Below are 25,865 nucleotides of genomic sequence, written 5' to 3'. Positions count from 1 at the left end.
CAAAATGAGATCCGGCTGTTTGAAAACACTATGAAAAGCAGTGGTCAGGAGAGGCCTGCCCCACCCCCACTGCCACTAAAATGGATAAAATTAAACAAGTATGTTAACCAATTCTGAAGTGACATCTCTGAAAATAGACTGATAGCACACTATCCATCAGAGAGTGAAGAATCAGTGGTTCAATGTCTATTATATAATACCACTACTTTTTTTTCTTTTCTTTCCCTTTTTTAAAATTCTTTTTAAGGCCACACCTGCAGGAAGTTCCCAAACTCGGAGTCAAATCAGAGCTGCAGCTTCCGGCCTAAATCAGTCACAGCAACTCTGGATCCAAGTCGTGTCTGTGACCTATACCATAGCTAACAGCGGCAATGGATCTTTACACCACTGAGCAAGGCCAGGAATTGAGCCCATGTCTTCACAGAGACTAGTCAGGTTCTTAATCCGCTGAGCCATGACAGGAACTCCTTACTTAAGTTTCAGTTTTTCAAGTGAAACCTATATTTTTCCAGGTTAATTTCTATTAGATGTGAAGGTAGCTTAGTAATAAATAATACATTTTACAGTGTTATCTAGTATACTGCTATTAATCTATCCAAAAATACAATAACCCTTTAATATTTGTGGGGAGGGAGTTCCCTTTGTGGCTCAGTGGTAACAAATCTGACTAATATCCATGAGTTTGAAGGTCTGATCCCTGGCCTCACTCAGTGGGTTAAGGATGCAGCATTGCTGTGAGCTGTGGTGTAGATCACAGACACGGCTCAGATCCTGTGATGCTGTGGCTGTAACATAGGCCAGCAGCTATAGCTCCGATTCCACCCCTAGCCTGGGAATTTCCATATGCCGAAAGTGCGGCCCTAAAAAGAAAAAAAAATGTGGGGGAAAAAATCAATATTAACTGCAGTAAATGTAAGGGAGCCTATTTCACTTTGGCAGTCAACTCACAAATTGCTTAGTCATTCACATTAATTAAATGCATGATAACGCATGTATTATAAATATGTAATTCAAAACCCTGCCATCAGAAGCATGACTATAAACAACTAAGGTTTTTATTGTTGTTGTTACTGTTGTTGTTTTTAAACACACTAAAAATTATCTGTCAAAGTGTAGCTTGGCCAAAGCACCTACTCTTTAAGTTTCTAAAATGCACCACCCCCACACACACACCACTTTTAACATCAATCACCATTCAATAAATAGAATAATGTATAGGTCTCAATTTGCTAAATTACAAATATACATGAGGAATAATGAGCTAAGAGCAAATTCCTAGATAACTATGAGTTATAAAGTAAGTGTTTTTAATTATCTGGTTTTTCCGAATATGGAGAACAGTAAACTTAACTTGGCAGAAAAATAACATTTTATTTCTTGGCCAAAGATATCACTGGAAAGACTATCTCATCACCTTGCTGTACAATTTAAAAAAAGACAACTGGGAGACAAAAATGTAATCTATGATGAAAAAAAGTAAATCAAAATTGTTTTTACTTCCCCTAGACATTAGAAGTCAATATTTTGAGAGATGGTACATTTCTGGAGGCTAAATATTTTAGAAGAAAAAAATTCTAAAAGTTCTACTTTATTTATTTATTATTTTTTGTCTTTTTAGGGTTGCACCCACAGCATATGGAAGTTCCCAGGCTAGGGGTCAATTCAGAGCTATAGCCATCGGCCTACGCCAGAGCCACAGCAACACCAGATCTGAGCTGCATCTGCGACCTACACCACAGCTCAGGGCAAAACAGGATCCTTAACCCAATGAGCAAGGCCAGGGATTGAATCTGCGTCCTCATGGTTACTAGTCAGATTTGTTCCTGCTGAGCCACAAGGGGAACTATTATTATTATTTATTTTTGTCTTTTTGTTGGGGGGGCACACCCTGGGCATATGGAAGTTCCCAGGCTAGAGGTCTACTCGGACCTGTAGCCGCCATCCACAGCCACGGCCACACCAGATCCAAGCCGCATCTGCAACTTACCCCACAACTCACTGTAATGCCAATCCTTAACCCACTAAGCGAGGCCAGGGATTGAACCTTCAACCTCATGGTTCCTAGTTGGATTCATTTCCATTGTGCCATGATGGGAACTCCTTTATTATTATTATTTTTAATTTTACTCTTGGCTGAAGCATGTGCAAGTTCCTGGACCAAGGATCAAACCTGAGACACAGTAGTGACCTGAACCACAGGACTGACAACGCTGGATCTTTAACCCACTAGGCCACCAGGGAACTCCTAATAGTTCTGTTTTAAAACTGTACATCTGGGGAATTCCCAATGTGGCTCAAAGGAAACGAATCTGACTAGCATTCAAGAGGACGCAGTTTCAATCCCTGGTCTCGCTCAGTGAGTTAAGGATCCAGGATTGCAGTGAGCTGTGGCGTAGGCTGGCAGCTACAGCTCAAATTGACCCCCAGCCTGGGAACCTCCATATGCCACAGGTATGGCCCAAAAAATAAAACAATTTTTAAAAATAAAAATAAAACTGTACATTTGGGAGTTCCCACTGTGGCACAGTGGGTTAAGAATGCCATTGGTGTGGATTTGATCCCTGCCCAGTGCAGCAGATCTGGCATTGCCACGGCTATGGTGTAGGTTGCAGCTAGTTTGAATTCTACCCCTAACCTAGGTATTTCCATATGCCAACGATGTACCCATAAAATTTTAAAAATTAAAATTAAAATTTTTAAATGTATATATGTTTCATATAAGAATAAAAATATTAACACTAAAAAATTGCAAATAGGAGTTCCCACTGTGGTGAAATGGGTTTAGCAGCATCTCTAGAGCATTAGCACCCAGGTGCAATCCCCTGCTGGCAAGTTGGGTTAAGGATCCCAAGCAGCAGCAGCTGTGGCATAGGTCACAACTGCAGCTTAGATCTGATCCCTAGCCTGGGAATTCTATATGCCGAGGGGTAGCCAAAAAAGAAAAAAGAGAAAAAAAAAAAAAAAAGGAAAAAAAAAACCTGTAAATGTTATTTTTCTCTTTCTCACTCCAACTCTCAATAAGCAAAATAATTTAAGAATTGTAACTTATGTATTTTTTTTCCCACACTCACATGGAAGTTCCTGGGCCAGGGATTTACTCCAGGAGAACTCCTGATATCAAATTTTTTGATGTTTATTTTATGCTCTTAATGACTGAAGGCCATTTACTCTCATAACTAAGAATACTGGTAAGCAAATACATTTCAAATATTTCTTCCTTACATCAGAATGATTTTATTAGAGTTCTCTCATAGCACAGCAGGTTAAGGATCTGGCACTGTCACTGCAGTGGCCCAGGTTATTGCCATGGCAGTGATTTGATTCCTGGCCCAGCAACTTCTGCAGCCAAAAAAAAAAAAAAAAAAAAAAAAAATGTCAAAGAGATCAAATATCAGAGTTCGCATCATGGCTCAGTGGTAACAAACCTAACTAGTATCCATGAGGACATGGGTTCGATTCCTGACCTTGCTAAGGATGCAATGTTGCAATGAGCTGTGGTGCAGGTTAAAGATGAGGCTTGGATCTGGTGTGGCTGTGGCTATGGCATAGGCTGGTGGCTACAGCTCCAATTTGACCCCTAGCCTGAGAACTTCCATATGCCGCAAGTGCAGCCCTAAGAAGACCAAAAAAAAAAAAAAAAAGACATCAAATACCTAAAAATAAAATCAAATAAATAATTCTATGTTGAAAACTATAAACTGTTAATGAAAGAAAGTAAATATGACATATAAGTAAAGATATACTAAAGCCATAACCTGGAGGATTCAATATTGTAAAAATGTCAGTCTCTCCAAATTGATGTAGAGATTCAATATAAACGCAGTAAAAATTCCAGTAGGATCTTTGGAGGAAATTTACAAGCTGATTCAAAAAGCTGATGAAAATGCAAAGAACAAAAAAGAAAGCCAGAAAAAAAAAATACTGAAAAACAAAATTGAAGGACTTATGCTACCAGTTAGCAAGACTAGTTACAAAGCCTAGTAATTGATAGTTCAGACAAAGATGGACAACAAGCCCAATGAAAACAGTCTAAAAACAAAATTCAGAAATCACCTGACTTACGATCAAGTTGAGCTTGTAGTAGGGAAAAGACAGTCATTTCAGTAATGGGGCTGGTCAAGGAGTTCCCACTGTGGTGCAACGGAAACAAATCCAACTAGGAACTAGGAGGTTGCAGGTTCCATCCCTGGCCCCTCCCTCAGTGGGTTAAGGATCCAGCGTTTCCTTGAGTCTAGTCACAGACGGGACTCAGATCCCACATTGCTATGGCTGTGGTGCAGGCCGGCAGCTACAGCTCCTATTCAGCTCTTAGCCTGGGAACCTCCATATGCCAAGGGTGCAGCCCTAAAAAGAAAAAAAAAAAAAAGATGCTGGTCAAGTAGATATCCATATGAAAAAGAATGAATCTTGGAGTTCCCATTGTGGCAGAGTGGAAATGAATCCGACTAGGAATTATGAGGTTTCAGGTTCAATCCCTGGTCTCGCTCAGTGGGTTAAGGATCCAGCATTGCATGAGCTGTGGTGTAGGTCGCAGACTCGGCTCAGATCTCGAGTTGCTGTGGCTCTGGCGTAGGCCAGTGGCTACAGCTCTGATTGGACCCCTAGCTTGGGAACGTCCATATGCCACTGGTGCAGCCCTAAAAGGACAAAAAAAAGAAAAAAGAATGAATCTTGACTCCTATTTCACACCAAACAAATGTCAATTCCAGATCTTTGTACATCTAAATGTGAAAGGTTTAAAAAAGTAAATCTTTAAGAAGAAAACAAGGGAGTTCCTCTGTGGCTCAGCAAAAACCAACCCAACTAATATCCATGAGGAAGCAAGAGGACTCAGGATAGATCCCTGGCCTGGCTCAGGAGGTTAAGGATCCAGCATTGCTGCATGCTGTGGTATAGGTTGCATGCATGACTTAGATCTGGTGTTACTGTGGCTGTGGCATAGGCCAGCAGCTGCAGTTCCAGTTTGACTCCTAGTGCCTGGGAACTTCCATATGCCACAAATGTGGCCCTAAAAAGCAGAAAGAGAAGGAGGAGAAGGAGAAGATGAAGACAACAACAACAAAAGAGAACATCTGTTTGACTTAGAATGTGCCAAAAAATAGACAACATTTTCTTAAACAAGACATAAAAAGCTATCTTAAAGGAGGGGATTGGTAAACCTGACTACAATTAAAGTTAAGAATTTCTGGCCATTAAGGAAATTGTGGCACAGGGGGTTAAGGATACAGCATTGCCTCAGCTGTGGAACAGGTGGCAACTGCAGTGTGGGTTCCATCCCCGGGCTGGGAACTTCCATGTGCTCTGGGCATGGCCAAAAAAAAAAGCAAAAAAAAACGAAAACCTTGCACACAATTATGTGAGTGAAAAATTAAATCATAAAATAGGTAAAGATATCTGCAGTCATTTATTCAACAAAGGATTGGTATCAACAAAATATAATGAACTCATAAATAAATAATGAAAAGACAGAAAAGCCAATTTAAATATAAATAAAAGGCCTAGCAGGTACTTCAAAGATGATAGCTAAATGGCTAAGAAGCATGAGAAGTAGCTTGATCTCTCTCCTCAATGAGGAAATGCAAAGTAATAATAACACTACACATGGAACAAAATGATTAAAATAAAACAAGAGAGAAAATATCAGAGTTCCCATTGTGATTCAATGGATTATGAACCCGACTAGCATCCATGAAGATGCAGGTTCAATCCCTGGCCTCACTCAGTGGGTTAAGATACCGCATTGCTGTGGTTGTGGTGTAGGCTGGCAGCTGCAGCTCCGATTCTACCCCTAGCCTGGAAACATCCATATGCTGCAGGTGCAGCCCTAAAAAGCAAAAAAAAAAAAAAAAATAAAGAGAAAAGAAAAAAAGGAAATATTAAGTGTTGGCAAGGATGTGGAACAAGTAGAACTCTTATATACTACTGTTGGGTCTTAATTAGAGCTCTCATAACTTCGTAATATCCAGGGAAGATAAACATATGCAAATTCTATAACCCGGTACTTCTACGCTTAGGAATACACTCAATAGAATGCCTACATATATTCACCAAAAGACATTTATAAAAACGTCCATAATAGCACTACTATGTTCATTTTACTGTACTGTTCTGTACAGTAACATTCCACTATTCATTAGCAATAGTATTATGAGGAGTTTCCATTGTGGCTCAACAGGTTAAGAACCCAACCTAGTAAGGATACGGGTTCAATCCCTGGTCTCTCTCAGTGGATTAAGGACATGGTGTTGCTGCAAGCAGAAACGTAGGTCCCAGATGTGGCTCCAGTGTTACCATGGCTGTGGCATAGTCTGACAGCTGTGGCTCTGATTTGACTCATGGCCTAGGAACCATCATATGCCACAAGTGAGACCTTGGGGGCGGGGGGGGGAATAGCATAAACAATAGTATTGTGATATATACATACAATGGAGTAGTCTTTTTTTCTTTTTTTGGCTACAATGTGCAGCTGCTTGATGTGAGATCTCAGTTCCCAGACCAGAGACTGAACCTGAGCAGAAGCAGTAAAATTGTCAAGGCCTAAACGTTAGACCACCAGGGAACTCTCCATGCAATGAAATATCACACTGCAATGAGAATGAATAACCACAGCTATAAGCAACATTATTGATGAATATCATAAACATGATATTAAGCATAAGAAACCAGAAACAAAAGAGTGTACCACTGTTCCTTGCTCTCTCAGAATGAACTTCTCTCAGAGAAGTGCTCCCTGCATTCTCCTCTACTTCACCACACTATTGGATGAGTAGATCTATCGACTGCCAAAGTTCAGTATAAGGACAACACCATACATTCTTCTGAATCAGCTTTGTCAGGGGAAAAGGGGATCTTTGGGGGAAGAGGGAAAGCAAGAATATCATCAAGTATAAGGGAATTTTGAAATAGAATATAAACAGAAATAAAATAACTAAAATTATATTAAAAATGAATGACATAACCATACTGAAGAGTGCATGTTTATAACTGTGTGCGTGAGAGAGGGAGGGAACTAACTCAACATATGCATATTCTAATATTTTATTTTATGGCTGCACCAGCAGCACATGGACAAAAAACAAAAAAGCTTAGAATGTTTGTGCCAGAAAATTAAGACTTACTCAAAGAATGGTTGAAAGTGCTCCCTAGCTAAACTTGGGAAAATCTGAGCACCAAAATAAGTAATGATAACAAAGGAGTATAACCTATAAAATATAACAAAAATCTATGGAGGGGAGAGGGAATGGGATGATGAAGAATTTGGGGTTGGTAGATGCAAATTATTACATTTAGAATGGATAGGCAATGAGGTCATACGATATAGCAGAGAGAACTATATACAACCTCTTGGGATAGAACACGATGGAAGAGAGTATGAGAAAAAAAGAGGTATATATGTACACATATATATATACATACATGTATGTATGTATATATATATGTATGACTGGGTCACTGCTGTACAGCAGAAATGGACAACACTGTAAGTCAACTTTAAAAAATCTACAGGTTTAACTGAAATAAAGTAAGACGAAAAAGCTCTTTCTCGGGTTAAAGCTAATTTATAGAATTAGAAGAAATGATGGAAATAGAAAATCACCATTTGGCAATGATTAAGCAAAAATCAATGAATGCTAAAGCTGAGCAGTAAAACTTTGAGGGGTAGCAGTATATTTACAAGTCTCAATCTCACCAGAAGATTTTATTGGAGTTCTCTTATGGCTCAGTGGGTTAACGATTTGGTGTTGTCACTGCAGTGGTGTAGCAAAAAAGGAAAAAAAAAAAATTAGCAGTTCCCATTGTGGCTCAGTGGTAATGAAACCTTCTAGCACCCATGAGATTTTAGGTTTGATCCCCGGCCCAGCTCAGTAGGTTAAGGATTCAGCATTGCTGTGAGCTGTGGCGTAGTTTGCAGATACAGCTCATATCTGGCACTGCAGCGCCTATTTGACCCCTAGCCTGGGAGCTTCCATATACCATGAGTGCAGCCTGAAAAAGACCAAAAAAAAAATAAAAATAAAAAAAGGAGAGAGAGAGAGAGAGAGAGAGAAAGTAATAAGGTTGGCACAACATTGTAAATAAACTATAATTTTTAAAATGCAAAAAAGGAAGTAATAAGGTAATACAATAAAATGCTACCATTTGGCTGAGGAAAAAAAAAAAAAGGAATGTGGTACTTAGGAGATTGTAACCAGTAGCCAAGGTATTTCTGCATTCCTTAACAAACACTTGTTTTTTCCCATACTCATGGACCTTGACAACAGTGGCCACACTTGCTTGCCAGAGCAAGTTTACAGAAATAAACCACATGCCAGCATCTAAATTTCTAAACCTGGAGTTCCCATCGTGGTGCAGTGGAAACGAATCCAACTAGGAACCATGAGGTTGCAGATTTGATCCCTGGCCTCAGTCAGTGGGTTAAGGATCTGGCCTTGCCATGAGCTGTGGTGTAGGTTGCAGACGCAGCTTGGATCTGGCATTGCTGTGGCTGTGGCGTAGGCCGGCAGCTACAGCTCTGATTAGACCCCTAGCCTGGGAACCTCCATATGCCAAGGGTGCAGCCTTGAAAACAAACAAACAAACAAAGACAAAAAAAAAAAAAAAAAATTCTAAACCTGATTATTTGACCCAAATACGTTATTTTCATTTCACTAATAAGTGTTTATTTAGTGCCTATCATGGTACCAAGCCTAGGCAGGCTAGTCCCAAGATATGGAACCTGAGGAACACGCAAAGATACAGTTGTGGCACAGGGAGGGGTGAGTGAGTGGGTGAAGTCTTGTCAGATAGGAAAAGGAAGAATAGGTACCAGGAGCATGGACACTGAGACTGGATCCTCTATGGTGAGCTTTGGGAAATACACGTATCTCGATATTGCTGAAACTTCGAGTATAATGTAAGAAGTGATAGCAAACAAGACAGAAGAGGTCAGTTATGCCAAGATCTTGAAATCTGTTTGTTTGGTTGGTAGGTTGGTTTTTGGCCGCAGTGTGCAGAGGCTTGAAGTGTGATCTCGGTTTCCAGTCCAGGGACTGAACCCAGGCCACACCAGTAAAAGTGCAGAACCCTAACCTCTAGACCACCAGGGAACTCCCAAGATCTTGAAGATCTTATATCCTATGCTAAGAAATCTAGGCTTCATCTCTAATTGGAAGGTACTGAAAACTTTGCCATTTTCAACATCTGATTACCATTTCTTTCACTTTGAGTGAGATAAACCACACCTACAGAAAATCACTAAATGGGAATTCCTTGACGGCTCAGCAGGTTAAGGATCTGGCCCTATCACTGCAGTGACACGGGTTTTATCCCTGGCCCAGGAGCTTCTGCATGCTATGGGTGCAGGCCAAAAAAGCAGACAAGCAAACATAAGAACACTAAATATATTAAAATACATTAAATGTATTAAACGTATTTAAATAGGAGCAGGGTTTCAGAAAACATTCTGACTTCTCTGCTAGCTAGTATCCTCAGGACTCTATTTCAGTGCACAACCCCGAGCAGAAGTGCAATAAATACTTTCTGAAAATAAAGAGCACACTGAAATTGTCCCAGTAAGAGATAAAGGCCTCAACTACCATGGCTGGAGCCACGAAAATGGAGAGATAGGACAGCTCACATCTTGTAGAACAAGAGCTACCAGAAGAGTGAGAGAAAGGCATTAGAGATGACTAAATTCTCCATTTTGGGTGATTCTGTAGATGGTAACCAAACCATTGAACCAAATATGTGATGCAGGAGGAGAAGCAAGTTTAGAAAAGAGAACAAATATGTTTATAGGTATTAGAGTACCTTTAGCAACAATGTCATTTGGCAATGTTACAAATCAGGAGCTTACTAGGGAGGTCTCTCTGTATAAAAAATATTGCTACAAAGTGTTTCGGATATAAATTCCTAATCTATCAAGTTACTGGCCACATTTTGATCTACTCCCACATGTGTGAAGTGATTTGTATAAAAATATTCATTGGTACAACCACTATGGAGAACAGTATGGAGGTTCCTCAAAAAACTAAAAATAGAACTACCATATGATCCAGCAATTCCACTCCTGGGCACCTACCCAGAGAAAACTATACTTTGAAAAGATACATGCACTCCAATGTTTATCACAGTACCATTTACAGTTTTCTGAGACATGGAAACAACCTAGACATCCATCCACAGAGGAATGGATACAGAAGATGTGGTAAATTAATACAATGGAATATTACTCAGACATAAAAAAGAACGAAATAATGAATGCCATTTTCAGAAACATGAATGGAACTAGAGACGATCATACTAAGTGAACTTAGACGGTGAAAGACAAACATCATATGATATCACATATGTGGAATCTAAAAAAAGAATACAAATGAACTTATTTGCGGAACAGAAACAGATTCACTGACTTTGAAAACAAACTTATGGTTACCAAAGGGGACAGGTGCAGAGGAGGGATGGACTGGGGGTTTGGGATTGGCATATGCACACCCTGGTATATGGAATGACTGATTGATGGGGAGGTGCTATACAGCACAGTGAACTCTACCAATATTCTGTGATAATCTTCATGGGAAAATAATCTGAAAAAGAATGGATATGTGTACATATATAACTGAATCACTTAAAAAAAGATTATTCATTGCAGTAAGGTTTATAATAACAAAATATTTTCGAAACACCTTAAATGCCATCAATACATGATTGGTTAAATGTCTGATCTCTTGTTGGCAAGAGATGGGACAGTCAAATAGGAAATTAGCACTTTTTGACAGATAATTTAAATCTAGAATGAAATAGAAACGGTTGACTGAATTTCAGTTCATAGTATTTTGAAATTAATTTATTTTACTATACTCATATTCACAGTAGACTCAAAATAAATATAACTTCAAGTGAGTGATCTAAAAATCATAAAACACCATAGCTGACAGGTACTTTAATTAAAGGTCTGCAAAGCAAGTCCAAGTATTAACCAAGCTCCACAAAACCCTTTAAACAAAGCTAAGTCAATTTACTACCTTAGTTCAGAGCTGTAACAGTAATATGAATGTCTATAAGCCATTTCCAACTTCTGTTTACCATTTAGTCCCAACAATTCTGTGAGATGTATACAGCAGGTAGAAAACGCCCACCAAAAGTTGAGATGAAAGCTTTATTACTGTTATACCTCCAAGGCAAAGTTTCAAGATTAAAGCTATAGACAAGTCTTATTCTTTGAAAAGAAGTTTAATTCCCCTGGTTTCTCAGGTTGAAAAGCAGTTAATGACTTTGTTCCACTTCTGATTTTTAAATCTAAAACTTCCAAAAGAGACCCACAATGAGCCAAAATGAGGCACAGTGGAAATCTTTCCAAAACCACCTTTCATACACTTTCCCCTCTTCTCCATCAAATCTTATAATGGAAAAACTTTACATTCTAGTTTTCTGAGACAAATTCCAAAAATAAGCTAATGCATCACTCACTGCACAAGATGTACAGCAGGTAGGACCACAAATTCCTATAGACCACAAATTCCTAATGAAAGCAACATTCTACCAAAGCAAACTCTTCCGCAGACCATTCTACCAAGTCTCATAGGCGACTCCAGCCTCTTGGGTACTTACCTCCAAAGGCACAATGATGGACGGCTTCTTTTTTAGTTCCTCACATTTCCTCTTCTTACAGATCTGATGGCTGTTCTTTCTGTTCTTGCAGTAAGTACATTCACCACAATTGGTCTTCTGCTGGCAGGGTTCACAGACCCCGCATCGCTTTCGTTTCTTCTTTTCCAAAGTAGGTAGCAAAGTTGTGTAGGAAGGAGATGAGGAGGTACTTGCAAATGACACTGGCCTCGACACTACTGTGGTGTTGGCGTCAAGTGTGCTGGTGGTGCTGATCTGGGAGCTCCCTCCTTCCAATCTGCTGGGACTCACCTGGGAGAGCTGGGCAATGCCTTGTGGAGCATGATAGTGTCCTGACTCAGGGGCTAATGTGAACCCCTGAGTATTAGCTGGCAGAAAGCTTATATGAACCTGCTTCTCATTTTCTATACTGTTTATAGCCATTACTGGAGGTACCGAACTTATCTCTGAGTTTGACGATGGTTGAGGAGTGTGATCTGAGCCCAAAGGCAAAATCTGCATAGCACCCTGGACCTGGAGCCCAGAGGAAACAGTGCTCAGGGGTTCAGGCCATTCTGGGAGAGGATAATAGGTAGCAATTTGATTTGGAGGAGCAGGAAGAAAGATAGGTGGGTCTGAGGCAGTACCACCACCCATACCAAGGACTTGTTGATTTAAGATAGCACCAAAGACTTCTCCTTGGACTGGAATAGCACCAGGAATCTCTGGTGGGTTTGGGGTCTCACCCAGAGGCTCTCCATGAACCGGGTTAGCACCAGGAACTTCCCAGGGATGTGGGATAGCACTAAAGACCTGTCCTAGGACAGGGGTGGTATCAGGAATTTCCTGTTGATCTGGGGTAGCTTTGAGCACCTCTTGATAATCTGGTTTAGCACAAAGGGTTTCTTGTTCTGAACCTGCCAAGAGGAGTTTTATTAATGAGGTAGGATATATTGACCCACCAATAGACAAACAGTTTCTAAGGTCCAATTCAGGTACAACCTTATTAAAGCTGGAGGTGGGGCAGCAATCATGTTCACTTTTGATAGGATCCAGGTAAGAATCAGATAGCTTAAGAGATTCTACTCTTGAACCCAAATCTTCTAACTGAATGCTGGGGCTTCCTTCGGAGGTAACCTTGAGGGCTGCTCTTTGGAGCAAAGGAACACAGAGAGTGTCCTGAGCAAACGTTCCAGGAGAATCACTAGTATCATTCAATGTCTCCTTGGAGAATAGTCCTTCACCACCACATGTCCCTTCCAATGACTCAGAAAGGATCTCTGCTACAGGGCCACTATGAGTAGAATGATTTACTTCGGATTCCTCGACACTTTGGGGCCAAGACTGGGTTGTCTCTTGGCCCTCATCTTTAATTAAGGATGTGTTTTGTTTGCCAATTAGATTCTCAGCATCAGGAGGGATTGGGGGGTCTTGCTTTGGGACTTGCTTTGAGTCGTTTTCTGAGTGCTTTACTCCCATGTCAGTAAGGACCTTATAATCACACTCATGTTGCTTTCCTAAATTTTTAGGAGGTGGAACTTTCTTGGGTTTGGCTATGACCACCGGGGGTTGAGAGAGCCGCCTGCTAAGAGAGGTACTTCGGAGAGCCATTGTAAACCCATTGCACGTTAAGGACTCTGGGTTCTGAAAAAGAACCTCAGTCCTATCCAAATTCATTCGTGCTGCTCCAGCTCTGGTCAGAAGGCTTCTGACTGGCAGAGGCGGTTTGAGTTCTGTTTTTTTCTTAACATCTCTTTCTTGAATTAATTGTTTTAATTTTCCAGGGTTCACAGTCTTGACTGATGCCACATTTTTGTTGGCAGGCTTAGATCCCTTCTTCAGTTGGCTGTTTTTCTTTTTGTTTAGATCTTCCCTCCTGACTAATTTGGAAGGCCTTGCATGGCGAGATCGAGACATAGCTATGGAGTAGGAAAAACTGAAAGGGCACGAGGAACAGAGTCATTGGTCCTTTGGAAAGTCTCACTTCTGAGGAGAATCTGGATGTACCATGGTTGTGCTTGGTCGCACGAGGTTTTGGTCTGAAATAAAAACAAAACATTGGAAGTCAGTCTTTTTCCTATGCATTCTCTCAGTTGAAAAATAATATTCACTAGCAATTTTTTCTTTTTCTTTATTATTATTATTATTTATTTATTTATTTGTCTGTGCCCTTAGCATGTGGAAGTTCCTGGGCCAGGGATTGAAACCATGCCACAACAGCAACCCAAACCACAGCAGTGACATTTATAATTTACTGCACTACCAGGAAACACCAGCAACTATTCATTAAAAATAAAGAACAGAGAAAACTGAATACAAAGGAAAAGTATAATACAAAAGTATCCTTTAACCCTGTATTCACAAATAAACCTCCTTTGATTTTAACTTATGTGACAACTGATTATGTTGATGAAGTAAGCTAACTTGGGAGTTTCTTTACATTTGGAACCACAATTATAGTTACATGCAGTTTAAAGCTCAAATTCTAATCTTTATATATATGGATACTTAAAAAGTCATCTCCTTGCAAACTATTACATTTAGAATGGGTATGCAATGAGGTCCTACTGTTTAGCACAGGGAACTATATCAAATCTCTTGGGATAGACCATGATCGAAGATAATATAAGAAAGGGGCACACTAATGGAGTTCCCGTCGTGGCGCAGTGGTTAACGAATCCGACTAGGAACCATGAGGTTGTGGGTTCGGAACCTGCCCTTGCTCAGTGGGTTAACGATCCGGCGTTGCCGTGAGCTGTGGTGTAGGTTGCAGACGCGGCTCGGATCCCGCGTTGCTGTGGCTCTGGCGTAGGCCGGTGGCTACAGCTCTGATTCAACCCCTAGCCTGGGAACCTGCATATGCTGCGGGAGCGGCCCAAGAAATAGTAACAATAACAACAACAACAACAAAAGACAAAAGACAAAAAAAAAAAAAAAGAAAGGGAATGTGTGTGTGTGTATATAAATATATATATGTATGGGTAAAAAAGAAAAAAAGGACACCATTTCTGGGTTTGGGAAGTGCCCACCAAAATGCTTTTATTTTAATTTTAATTTTTTATCTTTTCAGGGCTGCACCCGTGGCATATGGAGGTTCCCAGGCAGGCATCCAATCGGAGCTGTAGCTGCCAGCCTTTGCCACAGCCACAGCCACATCAACTTGGAATTCGAGCCATATCTGTGACCTACACCACAGCTCACGCAACGCTGGATCCTTAACCCACTGAGCGAGGCCAGAGATCCAACCCAATTCCTCACGTATGCTAGTCAGGTTCATTAACTGCTGAGCCACAGTGAGAACTCCCACAATGCCTTTCTTATACAGAAGAGGTACTCATCAGATATTTGTTGGACCCATGAGTCTTTTTTGCGGGTGGGGGTTGCGCACCTGTGGCATATGGAAGTTCTCAGGCTAAGGGCCGAATTAGAGCTATAGCTGCCGGCCTACATCATAGCCACAGCAATGCAGGATCCAAGCCATGTCTGTGACCTACACCACAGCTCATGCAATGCTGGATCCTTAACCTACTGAGCGAGGCCAGAAATCAAACCCACGTCCTCATGGATGCTAGTCGGATTTGTTACCACTGAGCCACAATGGGAACTCCAGGCCCGTGAGTCTTATTTGTCAAAACTAACTCCCAAAATTGTATGCTATTTTTGGGTGCATGTGTAAAACTCAAAATGTGTAGATTGTTAATTGGGATATGGTATTACTATTATTGGATCTCCAAGGAGAAGTGTTTCTTGAACAATATAAGCCTCTTTTTCCTCCAGAATTACCAGCTTTACTGTTCAACAGATAATATCTCTGCCTGTGTGGTGATGTGCTGAGGAAAGAGTTTAAGAGATGACTTTTTTTTTTTTTCATTAAAATTTTTTTGGGGGGAGTTCCTGTTGTGGCTTAGTAGAAATGGGTCTGACTAGCATCCATGAGGATGCAGGTTCCACCTGGCCTCACTCAGTGGATTAAGGATCTGACATTGCCATGAGCTGTGGTGTAGGTCATAGACAGGCTCAGATCTGGCCTTGCTGTGGCTGTGGTGTAGGCTGGCTAGCCTGGGAACCTCCATATGCCACAAGTGTGGCCCTAAAAAGAAGAAAAAAAAATTAATAAATTTTGTTTATTTACAATGTCATGCCAATTTCTGCTGTACAGCAAAGTGACCCAGTCATACATACATATATATATATACACATATATATATATACACACATACACACATTCCCTTTCTTATATTATCTTCGATCAAATAAGAGCAAGCTATGAGCAAGAATGAAGCTCACCATACAAAATATGCAATAGGCTCCCTAAATCATGGATCATGGAACCAAGAGTATGACAACAAACTGGGTAACGGTTCTTTAACAGTTGATAGATTGCTGGATTTGTAAGAAAATATGATGTAAAAGAAATGACCAAAAACTGGTCTACAGCTGAATGATCACCACAGTCTGTGGCAAAATGAACAAAAGAGATGAAGCAGTATATAGTTTTTCATAAAGTCGAACTAATTATTGTTTAATTATGCCTTTCTGTTTTCTCTTATTAAAATGTCTTTTTTTCCCCTTTTTACAGCCACACCTGCAGCATATGGAAGGAAGTTCCCAGGCTAGGAGTCAAATCAGAACTACAGCAGCCAGCCTACACCACAGCAATGGGAATCCCAGATCTGAGCCACATTTGCAACCTACGCTGCAGCTTGAATGAACCTGCTGAATGAGGTCAAGGATCGAACCCACACCCTCACGGTTACTAGTCAGGTTCCAAACCTGATGAGCCACAATGTGAACTCCTAGAATGTTCTTTCTATAATAAGTAATTCATTCAGAGTTCTTGTTGTGGCTCATCAGGTTAGGAACCTGACGTTGGGAGTTCCTGTTATGGCGAAGTGGTTAACGAATCCTACTAGGAACCATGAGGTTGTGGGTTCCATCCCTGGCCTCGCTCAGTGGGTTAAGGATCCAGTGTGTTGCTGTGAGCTGTGGTGTAGGTTGCAGATGCAGCTTGGATCCCGTGTTGCTGTGGCTCTGGCATAGGCTGGCGGCTATAGCTCTGACTGGACCCCTAGCCTGGAACCTCCATATGTCACAGGGGCGGCCCTAGAAAAAGACAAAAAAAAAAGAAACTGACAGTGTCCATGAGGATGTGGGTTTGATCCCTGACCTCACTCAGTGGGTTAAGGATCAGGCGTTGCCACAAGTTGCAAGCTGCAGCTTAAGTCACAGATGTGGCTCTGATTAGACCCCTAGGCTGGGTACTTCCATGTAGTGCAGGTGTGGTCACGTATATAGAGAAAGAAGGATGTCTCAACGTGGCTCAGCAGAAACAAATCTGACTAGCATCCATGAGGACACGGGTTTGATCCCTGGCCTCTCGCAGAGAGTTAAGGATCTGGTGTTGCCCTGAGCTGTGGTGTAGGTCACAGATGCGGCTCGGATCCAGTGTTGTTGTGACTGGTGTAGGCAGGCAGCTATAACTCTGATTTGATCCCTAGCCTGGGAATCTCCATATGCCTCGGTGGAGACAAAAAAGAAAAAAGGGAAAAGGGAGGGTAGGATTTAAAAAGTAATTCACAACACTGGAAGTGAACTATACTTCAATAAAACTTTAAAAAATGAAAAAAATGATAAAAAAGTTTTTTTTGTGTGTGAAAAGGTGGGGATAGACTTATTCTCTTAATACTATTACTTGGCAAAGAAAAATTGGACAGCCCTCTATGATTCTCAAATTGTGCTTTTCTTTTTCTTGTACTGATTTGAATCAGGCAATCCTGAGATGCACTAGTTGGTTTAGTGGCTAGAAATGGTGTCACATCAGAAAACCCTGAATTTGAATCTGTGATCACCAGCAGTGTCCTTCAGCAAACTACTTAAGAGGTGTTAATCTGCATCTGAAATGAGGTTGTCCTGAGGTATCAATGGGCTCCTACTGGGAAGGCCTGTGGCAATGGTTTCATCCTTGTGATAGTGAGGTAAGAAGGACTTAGGAAGTAGGTGGACCTGGATTCCACTTCCAGGACAGAAATATTACTAGCCATGTGATTCTGACAAATTCCTTCAACTCTATTCGTCAGTTTCCTTAAGCGTATTAGAATAGGAAGCATAATAGTACAGACATCATCGGATTACCATGAGAATAAAATCAGATGATATGTGTAAAGGCTTAGTACAGAACTGGCATATAATAAATGCTTAATTAAAGGGAGCTAAAAAAAAATAAAGGCTGTTTGCACTCCAAAGTGCAAAAAAAAAAAAAAAAAAAAAGAGAAAATTAGCTTTAGCTAATGGCAGTTATCATTATTGCAGAACAAGTTTTATCCTCAGACTGCCATATCCTGCAAAGCAAATCTAGCTCTTCTGTTCCTATTCTCATCTAACACCTAGTAGGCCATATACTATAATAAAAGATCTCAGCACAATATTCAGAGTCAAAATATTGAGGCTTTAAGACTTTTAAAATAGACACTAATGATAACATCAATGGCTAGAAAAATTACATTCTAATAAATCTTTGTTAAATACTAGGCCAGAGAATACTTCAATTCTTGTTATCTAGCTTATTGCTTTGCCCCCTTATTTTATTTTATTTTTTTTTGTCTTTTGTCTTTTTGTTGTTGTTGTTGCTATTTCTTGGGCCGCTCCCGCGGCTGCCCCCTTATTTTAAAGGAAAAAAAAAAAAAATCTGGCTTGCACTAATTCTCTGGCTGTGAGAAATTGTAGAATATTTTCTTTGAAGACCACTACTTTTTGTACCATTGTTTTTAGAAAACAAGAGACATTCCAATTCTAATCTCCAGAAAATCAACAATCTTTATAAGGATGCTTTTTCAGATAACAAAAAAGCAACTATCCTCTAGAAATTCAATAATACCAGGATAAGCATGCTTTTTCTCTTAAATTAGGGTTACATTACTAAAAAAATTATTAAGGGCATATAGTCTAAGTGTTGTAATCATCTATGAATATTACAACTCATATGTGTAAGGCCAATAATCTGGATATGCCAGATAGTGTTATGGGATCTGCTTTTGAAAGTAGTCTATAAATTGATCTGTCTCATATATTCCTTTATATTTTTAAATAGAAATACTTTAGACATTCAGATTTATAATTAAGATAGTGTTTACCATTCATACCTCCTCAAAAAAGAGCTTGTCAAGGAAATGGAAAAGGTATGAGCCACATGGATTGGAAAGATGTGGCCTCTTTAAATGGTAACAGCCTTTTTATGAGATTGTGAAAGAGGCCAATGACCCCTGAAAAACCCAACTGCAGGGAAGAAACCACCGGGTACCACCCAGCCAAAGAAGCAATCAGAAACAAAATAAGGACTCCCACAAGATCTTAATTTCATCACCCTTGGCTCCTCTGATGAAATGTACCCCCCCCCCTTTGTAATAAACTAAGTTATTCCCAGGGCTGGCTGAGCTCAGGGAGGGTAGGCAGTAAGCTTTTCTTTTTTACATTTACAGATGGATAAGAGAAGTCCATTCTGTTATACGGGTCCCTATTTAAACATGGAATTACCTGCACAGATCTCTTGAAATTTATTTTCCTTATTAATTGGTAAACATTATTAAAAGTTTTGTTTCCTCTTCTGGGTGCTTTTTATTTATCATAGAGCATTTAAAGTCATAGAGATATTTATAATTGAATACTAATTCCACTTTCATTTTTCATTTCCAGTGAAAACTGAGATTTCAATATTTCTCAAAATCGGTTTTAGTCTCCTCTAGAATATATTCAAGAGTCTAAGTGCTACTGAGGCAGGATAACATGATTGGAGCAAGAGAATAAGAGAAAAATGTGCCTGTTACCAAACATAAATAGTAGGCTCCAGGAAGAGGAACTACAGGTAATTAATTGACACTATCCTGTGGGTTATTTTACTGGAAGAGAAAACAAAGTGAAAGAAACATCAACCACAATAATGGAAAAAATAAAAATCATAAAATTTTTTAAAAAAGTGAAAGAATCAAATGAAAACGCCCAACAATTGTGGGATGCAAAATATTACTTAGTTAACTGGTCTTTTGACTGGAGAGCATCAAGATCCTTGATCCATAATAAGTTGTTTTCGTTTTCTTTTGTTTTCCTAAAATTTCCTTATGACACAGGGGACTGGAGTAGAGTATGAGATCCAAAGACTACTGTGCAGGAGTTAAGGGCCATGTGAAACATGAAAAGAGATGCCAGCCCAAAGTAGAAAATACAAGGTTACAGAGAAAGTGAAGTGGCAAGAGCAGGCCTCAGGATGAAAATGATAAACATAGCCTGTGTAAGGATCTGCTAATTAGTCACACATGATTTAAACATACCTAACAAATTGGTCCACAAATGTGATCAGACTTGAACTTACTCAAGTAGTCGGTCTTTCCTAAAGAGCTTTAAAAATATATATTGATATTGATATTACCACCTTGCCTAGAAAATGAAAAGCTGACTTCCTAAACTGGGACAGCTTTTATTATCAATTGTCTAGAAAGGGCAATACTGACAGTACAATGTCAGAAAAATCCTCTCCCACCTACATCCCTCCTCCTGAATTTCCCAAAGTCCCCTGGGCAGGAAGTGGCTGAACTGATGTAACCATCCAGCCCACATGTCAATTTAAAATTATGCTGCAATCCTTCCCACCACCAGCAGTGGCCAAAAAAGTGGTGAGTATTTGCATACACAGAGCTAGTTGCAAAAGAAACTCTGATTTAATAGTCACGCCATTCACCTCCTTAGAATTTAAAAGCTACTGCACTTGACTGAGAAATACAAGACTTAAAACACTTCTTTTTAAAAAGGCACCACCTGGCTTAGTTTCCTCCAGCAACTAAGTTCTAAAGGAAGAGGAGGTGGGCGGGCTGCTTGCTGTTCCTAGAGAGTTTTCTACCACAGGAAGTGTGAGAGCCTCGGCACCAGGAAAGGCTGTTGAGGGAAACTCACTACAATGCCAGAAGATTTAGTCAAAGGCTCCTTCCATATGTAAAACATCCCTGCTGCCCTGCAGAGAGTGAGAAAAAAAGAAAAAGAGAAAGAAAAAAGAAAAAGCCAAAAAGGTCACAAAAAAGGAGAGGTACAAGTTAAAATGAAGATAGAATGACCCTTCCAAAAATAAGAAAAGACTAACACGTTGGGGAGAAGAGGGAAAAGCAGAAGGAAGAAAATGTCTAAAATGGGGGAAAAGGCTAAAAAATAGAGGCGAGGGAGAAGTATGTAGTAATACAGCTAGAATATAAAAAGACAACTGGGGTCAAAACGTTGAAGACTCGAGGTAGAAAGAGGGAAGGATGGAAAAAGAAAAGTGTGCAGGGAAGGAAAAATACAGAGGCAGAGAAGAGGGTGGGGGAGGGGACGGGCAAACAAGAGGAGGAAGAGAAACAAAGGGCAGACAGAGGTGATCCAAACCTCCGACCCATCAATTCTGTAAGACCTGAGCTGGGAGCCATACTTAACTCTCATTAAAATGGTAACGTGTTCTTCCCAGAGTTCTAATCTGAGCTACTATTAATCTTTGCAGAGAGATAATGGTACTGTATCCTAATAACGCCCATATACCTTGATTCTGAGCGTTATGAGTTTAATCATAACATGGCTTTAAACACTGTCGAACGTTGACAGCCAACCTAGGTAAGATCACTTAATTAAGGAGGGAAGGGACTTGGGTTTTAACCTGTATAAACAATACCGGTAAAATATGGAAACTGACCCCAAATCACGTTACCTGAGCCCGTTAGTTCTTAGAAACAACGCTGACTCATCTCCAAACATCTTATCTGCACACCCTCCCTTGCTTAACTGTAGACAGAAATTCCTAATATGCCTTAAATAGCTCTCGCTCTAACTGGTTAACTAGCGCCTTTTACAAATTCATCTTAGCTCCTTGAGGGGGGCCTGAGGAAGCCAGTGTTTTTATTTTACTGTACAATGTTGGGGGGGGAGGAAAGAAGGATGGGCACGTTTCAGTGGAGACTGACCTGAGGTTGCTGCCCTGTAGCGCCTCCCTTCTACCCGTTTGGGTGCAGCGCGCAGCGCACCCCGCCGACGGTAGACTGTGTACCTACTCTTTTCCTCCCCCAAGGTCTTGAAACACTTTTCAAGCATCTCTTTATAAACTGATCATTACCGGTATGTATTACGCAGCTCATTTTGTGTCGGAGAGTGGAACTGTGGAAGAGGGGAAGAGGCACTGGAGCGACCAGCAGAAGCTGGTTAGTTAAGGAGGACGAGGAGTTGGGGGCGGGGGAAAGATTCCTAGTTCAAAGATACCTGTTCTCTTGTTATACATTGATTTTTATTGGGTCAGAAATACCCAATTTGTGTTCCCCATCACCGTGGAAATTCGCCTGTGGCCGGCCAGCAACTTCCTGACCACTTTTTGTAGAAATATATGGATTGCTCACAGCCCTTAGACGCCGAATCCTTTGGGAGTGTGGGTGAGAGGGAGGGATGGGAGGGAAGGAAGAGAGGAGAGAGGGAGAGAAATCTAGCCCAGTCCCTCCCCCCGACACGTGAAGTGGCAGCGGCCCCTGCCACCTCCGGCCCCAGCCCCTCACGTGCCGCACGGCGGGTCCCCGCACCCCAGCTCTGCGCACTTCCCACCCTTGGAGGGAAGTGGGACCGATGCGAAGGCAAGCCAGCGCGTTCCGCAACCGAGCAGCGCACATCGGAGTTTTTAGAAGGTCATTTTGACAGAACACTATTCTCTTCCCTACTCTCTTCTTCCCGGATTGGCTTAATTCCGGGTCAACCTCTGGCAAGACTCCCCTACTACCTTCACTCCAAAACTTCCGTCCCTGAAGCCCCCTCCCCGAAAGGAGACAAGTGCCAAATGTTTTCCCAACGAAGCGGCCCCCTATATGAGCATGGGGAAGGGAGAAAGCTTGTCTGGGGATATGCTCCAGCAAGGGTCAGCCCAGGCTCCCCATCAGAAACTTGACCAAACTCTTCCCCTTCCTCAGCCGGAGTCACCCGGACCTCGGATTCTCCTAAGAGGATCATTAGCGCGCACAGTCCGGGATCTCCCCAGGCCACACTTGCCCTCCCCAATCCGGTTTCCAGCGGGGCCCAGGGTCCTAGCCCAGGGCGCCCCCGCTCTCCCCACCCTGTGCAGCAGCCCGGCCTCGGGGCTGGCGGCAGCGTCCTCCGGCCAGGGGCATTGTTTACCACCCGCAACAAAAGCGCCCCAAGCGGCCCTGGGCGGGGGGTCGCCGCGGGGAGCGGGCCCACCCTGAAGCTCCGGTGGACCCTAGGACGCCGAGCCCCAGCCCTCGTCCAGCCCCAGCAGTTCACTGCCCCTCGCCACCCCTTCCGGCCTCGGCGTACGGTCTCCGGACCCCTGCCCTCTGCCCCGGCTCCAACTCACCACTGGCCCACTCAGGCTCCGAGGGCAGCGCGGGTCCCCCGAGCTCCAAGCCTGTACTAGCCCTCAGGCAAACTTTCCAACTTGCGCTGGTCCCCAAAAACTTCGGAGCCCCGGGGCCCCGGCGAGCGCGAAAGGCGCGGGCGGGCCCGGGGCGGACACCTACCGGCCGCCTGGCAGGGTCAGGGCCCGAGCCCCCGGAGTGGGCGGCTGCTTCCCAAAGGTCCACAGTGAAGAGGCAGGTAGAGTTGCATGACTGGGGCGGGGCAGGGGGCGTCCCGGGGGGGCAGACCCTGGAGCAGAGGGGCCCAGCCGCTGCGCTCACAAAGCGGCGCGGGAGCAGACTGCTCTTCCACTCCCCGCCAGGTCAGCCCCCCGGAGTAGCAGTGTCTCCCCAGGACAGACCTCGGGGAGTGAAGCTCTGCCTTCCCTGGACCCTGCACCGCTGAGAGAGAGGCAAAACGCGAGCTGGATTTCCCCAAACTGGAGCTGGACTCCCCTCTCGACCCTTACCCCGCCCCCTTGGCCCTCCTCCGGCCCATTTTTTTTTTTTTTTTTTTTTTTTTTTAGGTCAAAGGAAAATGTTGGAGAGGGAGAGGAGGGGGTGAGGTGTCAAGGTTTTCTTGTCATTATCTTTTTTCCTAGGGGCTGTCGGGCTGAGAGAAAAGTTTTAGGGGCTCTAAATGGATGTTTGTAGATACATTAACGGGATGCCTGGTCAGGGATGACACCATCGAGCAATATCTGGGTCGCAAGCAATGGAAAACTGCCCTCAGCACCTAAGAGAGAAGCCAGAGGAGGGCTGTGTTCCCTGACTCAGAGCTTGATGTCTGCAAAGGTCATCATAACATTTTTGTTAGTTATATGCCCCTGTACCTTGGCGGTAATTCACTTTACGGAGGAAGAAATGAAGGCACGAGAAGAAGTAAGTTTTCATCATTAGGAGGAATAACCAGTGGCATTACCCCAAAAGACTGACTGAGGCATCTCAATTTCTCCTGAAATGTTTGATGACTGTTGTTTCTTCCAGCAGTCAGTTATTAAACAGCAATAGGAACCTAGATCTTTAATGGAGTCACTGTGGTAAGGAAAATGCTGTTCATGGAACAATCATTCCTCCCAGGTCAAACGTCAACAGAAGAGAAAGACTCATTCTATTATTGCCTTTCACACTATTCTACCCCCGTTTTGCACATCATTTTTATTCTTTGTTGTATCTGTTTTAATAAGCATAACCAGATTGCTCTTTTGAAAAAGATGCCTAAACTTTTAACCTTCCTCATTGATTGATTAATTCAAGTTTATTCTTGAGCTAGGATCTAGGCATACAGTTAAGTAAAATTTGCCTCATACCCAGGAGGAACACACATTCCGGGTTGGCAAGCAGAACAAATTAGTGATTGCCCTACAGTGTTTTCAGTGCTACAGTCAGAAAACTTGATTGGAGAAAGAAATGTGGTGTTTAAAATAAATGCTATTTGTAAAAATGGACTCTTCTCAGTCAATGTTTCCAAAAGCCTGATTGTTAATATCTTGTCAGACAAAATCTCCTAGGACCTAACTGAACAGAATATTGAGAGAATGTGACTCAAAACTTGATTTTCTTAAGGCAACAAAAGGAGAAAGACTGTCATGGACTAGCAATATCCTGGCTTTTGCTAATTAATTGAAATTAGTAACTTTTAAAAGTACAGCATTGAGAAAATCACAAAGATGTAGAAAAATATCCATGGCAATGCTCATTCTCTTAATTCCATCCAAGTTAGTTGAGTCCATACTACTTATCAGACACAGTTCCTTACTTTGGGGAAAATCTCTGCCCTTGTAATGCTGCATTCAATCATGGAAGGAGGTGAGGACAGACAACAAAGAAGGCTAGAAAGCAGGGAGTACTGGGAAAGGCTGAAGGGGTTTTCTATATTCTTTTTCTTTTTCTAAGGAAATATTGTATTAAAAACAAGAATGGGGGTTCCTATTGTGGCACAGAGGGTTAAGAACCTGACTAGTATCCTGTAAGGATGCAGGTTTAGTCCTTGGCCTCACTCAGTGGGTTAAGGATCCATTGCCCCAAGCTGTGGAATAAGTTGCAAATGTGGCTCGTGGCTTGGATTCAGTGTGACCCCCTAGTCAGGGAACTTCCAGTCCTAAAAAGACAAAAAAAAAAAAAAAAAACAGAAAATACGCATGAAGCAGGAGTTGGTATTTCCTTGTCAATTTATTGGCAAACACAGACCCTAATCCTTTTTCTCACCCAAGTTTCTAAATTGAATAAGAAGATTGTCAAGAATACACTGGTTATGGAGTTCCCATCTTGGCTGAGTGGTTAACGAATCCGACTAGGAACCAGGAGGTTGTGGGTTCGATCCCTGGCCTTGCTCAGTGGGTTAAGGATCCGGCGTTGCCATGAGCTGTGGTGTAGGTCGCAGACGCGGCTCGGATCCCACGTTGCTGTGGCTCTGGCGTAGGCCAGTGGCTACAGCTCCGATTGGACCCCTAGCCTGGGAACCTCCATATGCTGTGGGAGTGGCCCTAGAAAAAGGCAAAAAGACAAAAAAAAAAAAAAAAAAAAAAAGAATACACAGGTTATGTATAACACCTGGCAGGTACAAACCAAAAGACACTTTGGTGGAGAGGTGGAAGAAAGTGGAAATCAAATTGATATTCTGAGAAGAAAAAAACTGAGATTGCCAGAATTGGTTTTGGAAAGAAGTGGAAGAATTAGCATACCTTCTTAGTGACTGTAGAGCATGAAGATGTATTCTGGTTATGAGAATGAAACAAGTTCTTTTATGATAGAGTCAGCTTCCAAAACGGCAGAATCCCAAATCAAGAACTGAATTTGGTAAAAGTCAGTCTGTTTTGGTGAAAGCTCCTTCTCCACTGCCTATGACAGTATTAGGCCATTTTCTCCATTTATACCACA

At 41.9% G+C, this 25,865-nt stretch overlaps 2 protein-coding genes across 15 annotated transcripts in view; one reads left to right on the top strand and one right to left on the bottom strand.

The window, feature by feature from the left end:
• TET1 (tet methylcytosine dioxygenase 1) overlaps positions 1-23,396 on the bottom strand; it is a 155,921-nt gene extending 132,525 nt beyond the window's left edge. For 9 of the 14 annotated variants that reach the window (XR_014825651.1, XR_014825652.1, XR_014825653.1 and 6 more), the window contains exons 1-2: positions 23,109-23,396; positions 11,590-13,625 (exon numbers count right to left, since the gene is read on the bottom strand). Coding sequence is in view for 10 of the 14 variants with exons in the window: in XM_084993047.1 (XP_084849173.1) it covers positions 11,590-13,503 (1,914 nt within the window). In the remaining 4 variants the exon portion in view is untranslated. 14 annotated transcript variants of the gene reach the window in all.
• DNA2 (DNA replication helicase/nuclease 2) overlaps positions 1-25,865 on the top strand; it is a 349,771-nt gene that overhangs the window by 207,597 nt on the left and 116,309 nt on the right. The window lies entirely within an intron of this gene.

This window comes from Sus scrofa, chromosome 14 (genome assembly GCF_054392235.1).
Source record: "Sus scrofa isolate SSC_HxYL_T2T_F1_AM1 chromosome 14, Sscrofa_HxYL_maternal_Yorkshire_Landrace_v2.0, whole genome shotgun sequence".
NCBI lineage: Eukaryota > Metazoa > Chordata > Mammalia > Artiodactyla > Suidae > Sus > Sus scrofa.
Note: the sequence above shows the minus strand (reverse complement) of the source record. Positions and strands in the feature narration are given on the sequence as shown.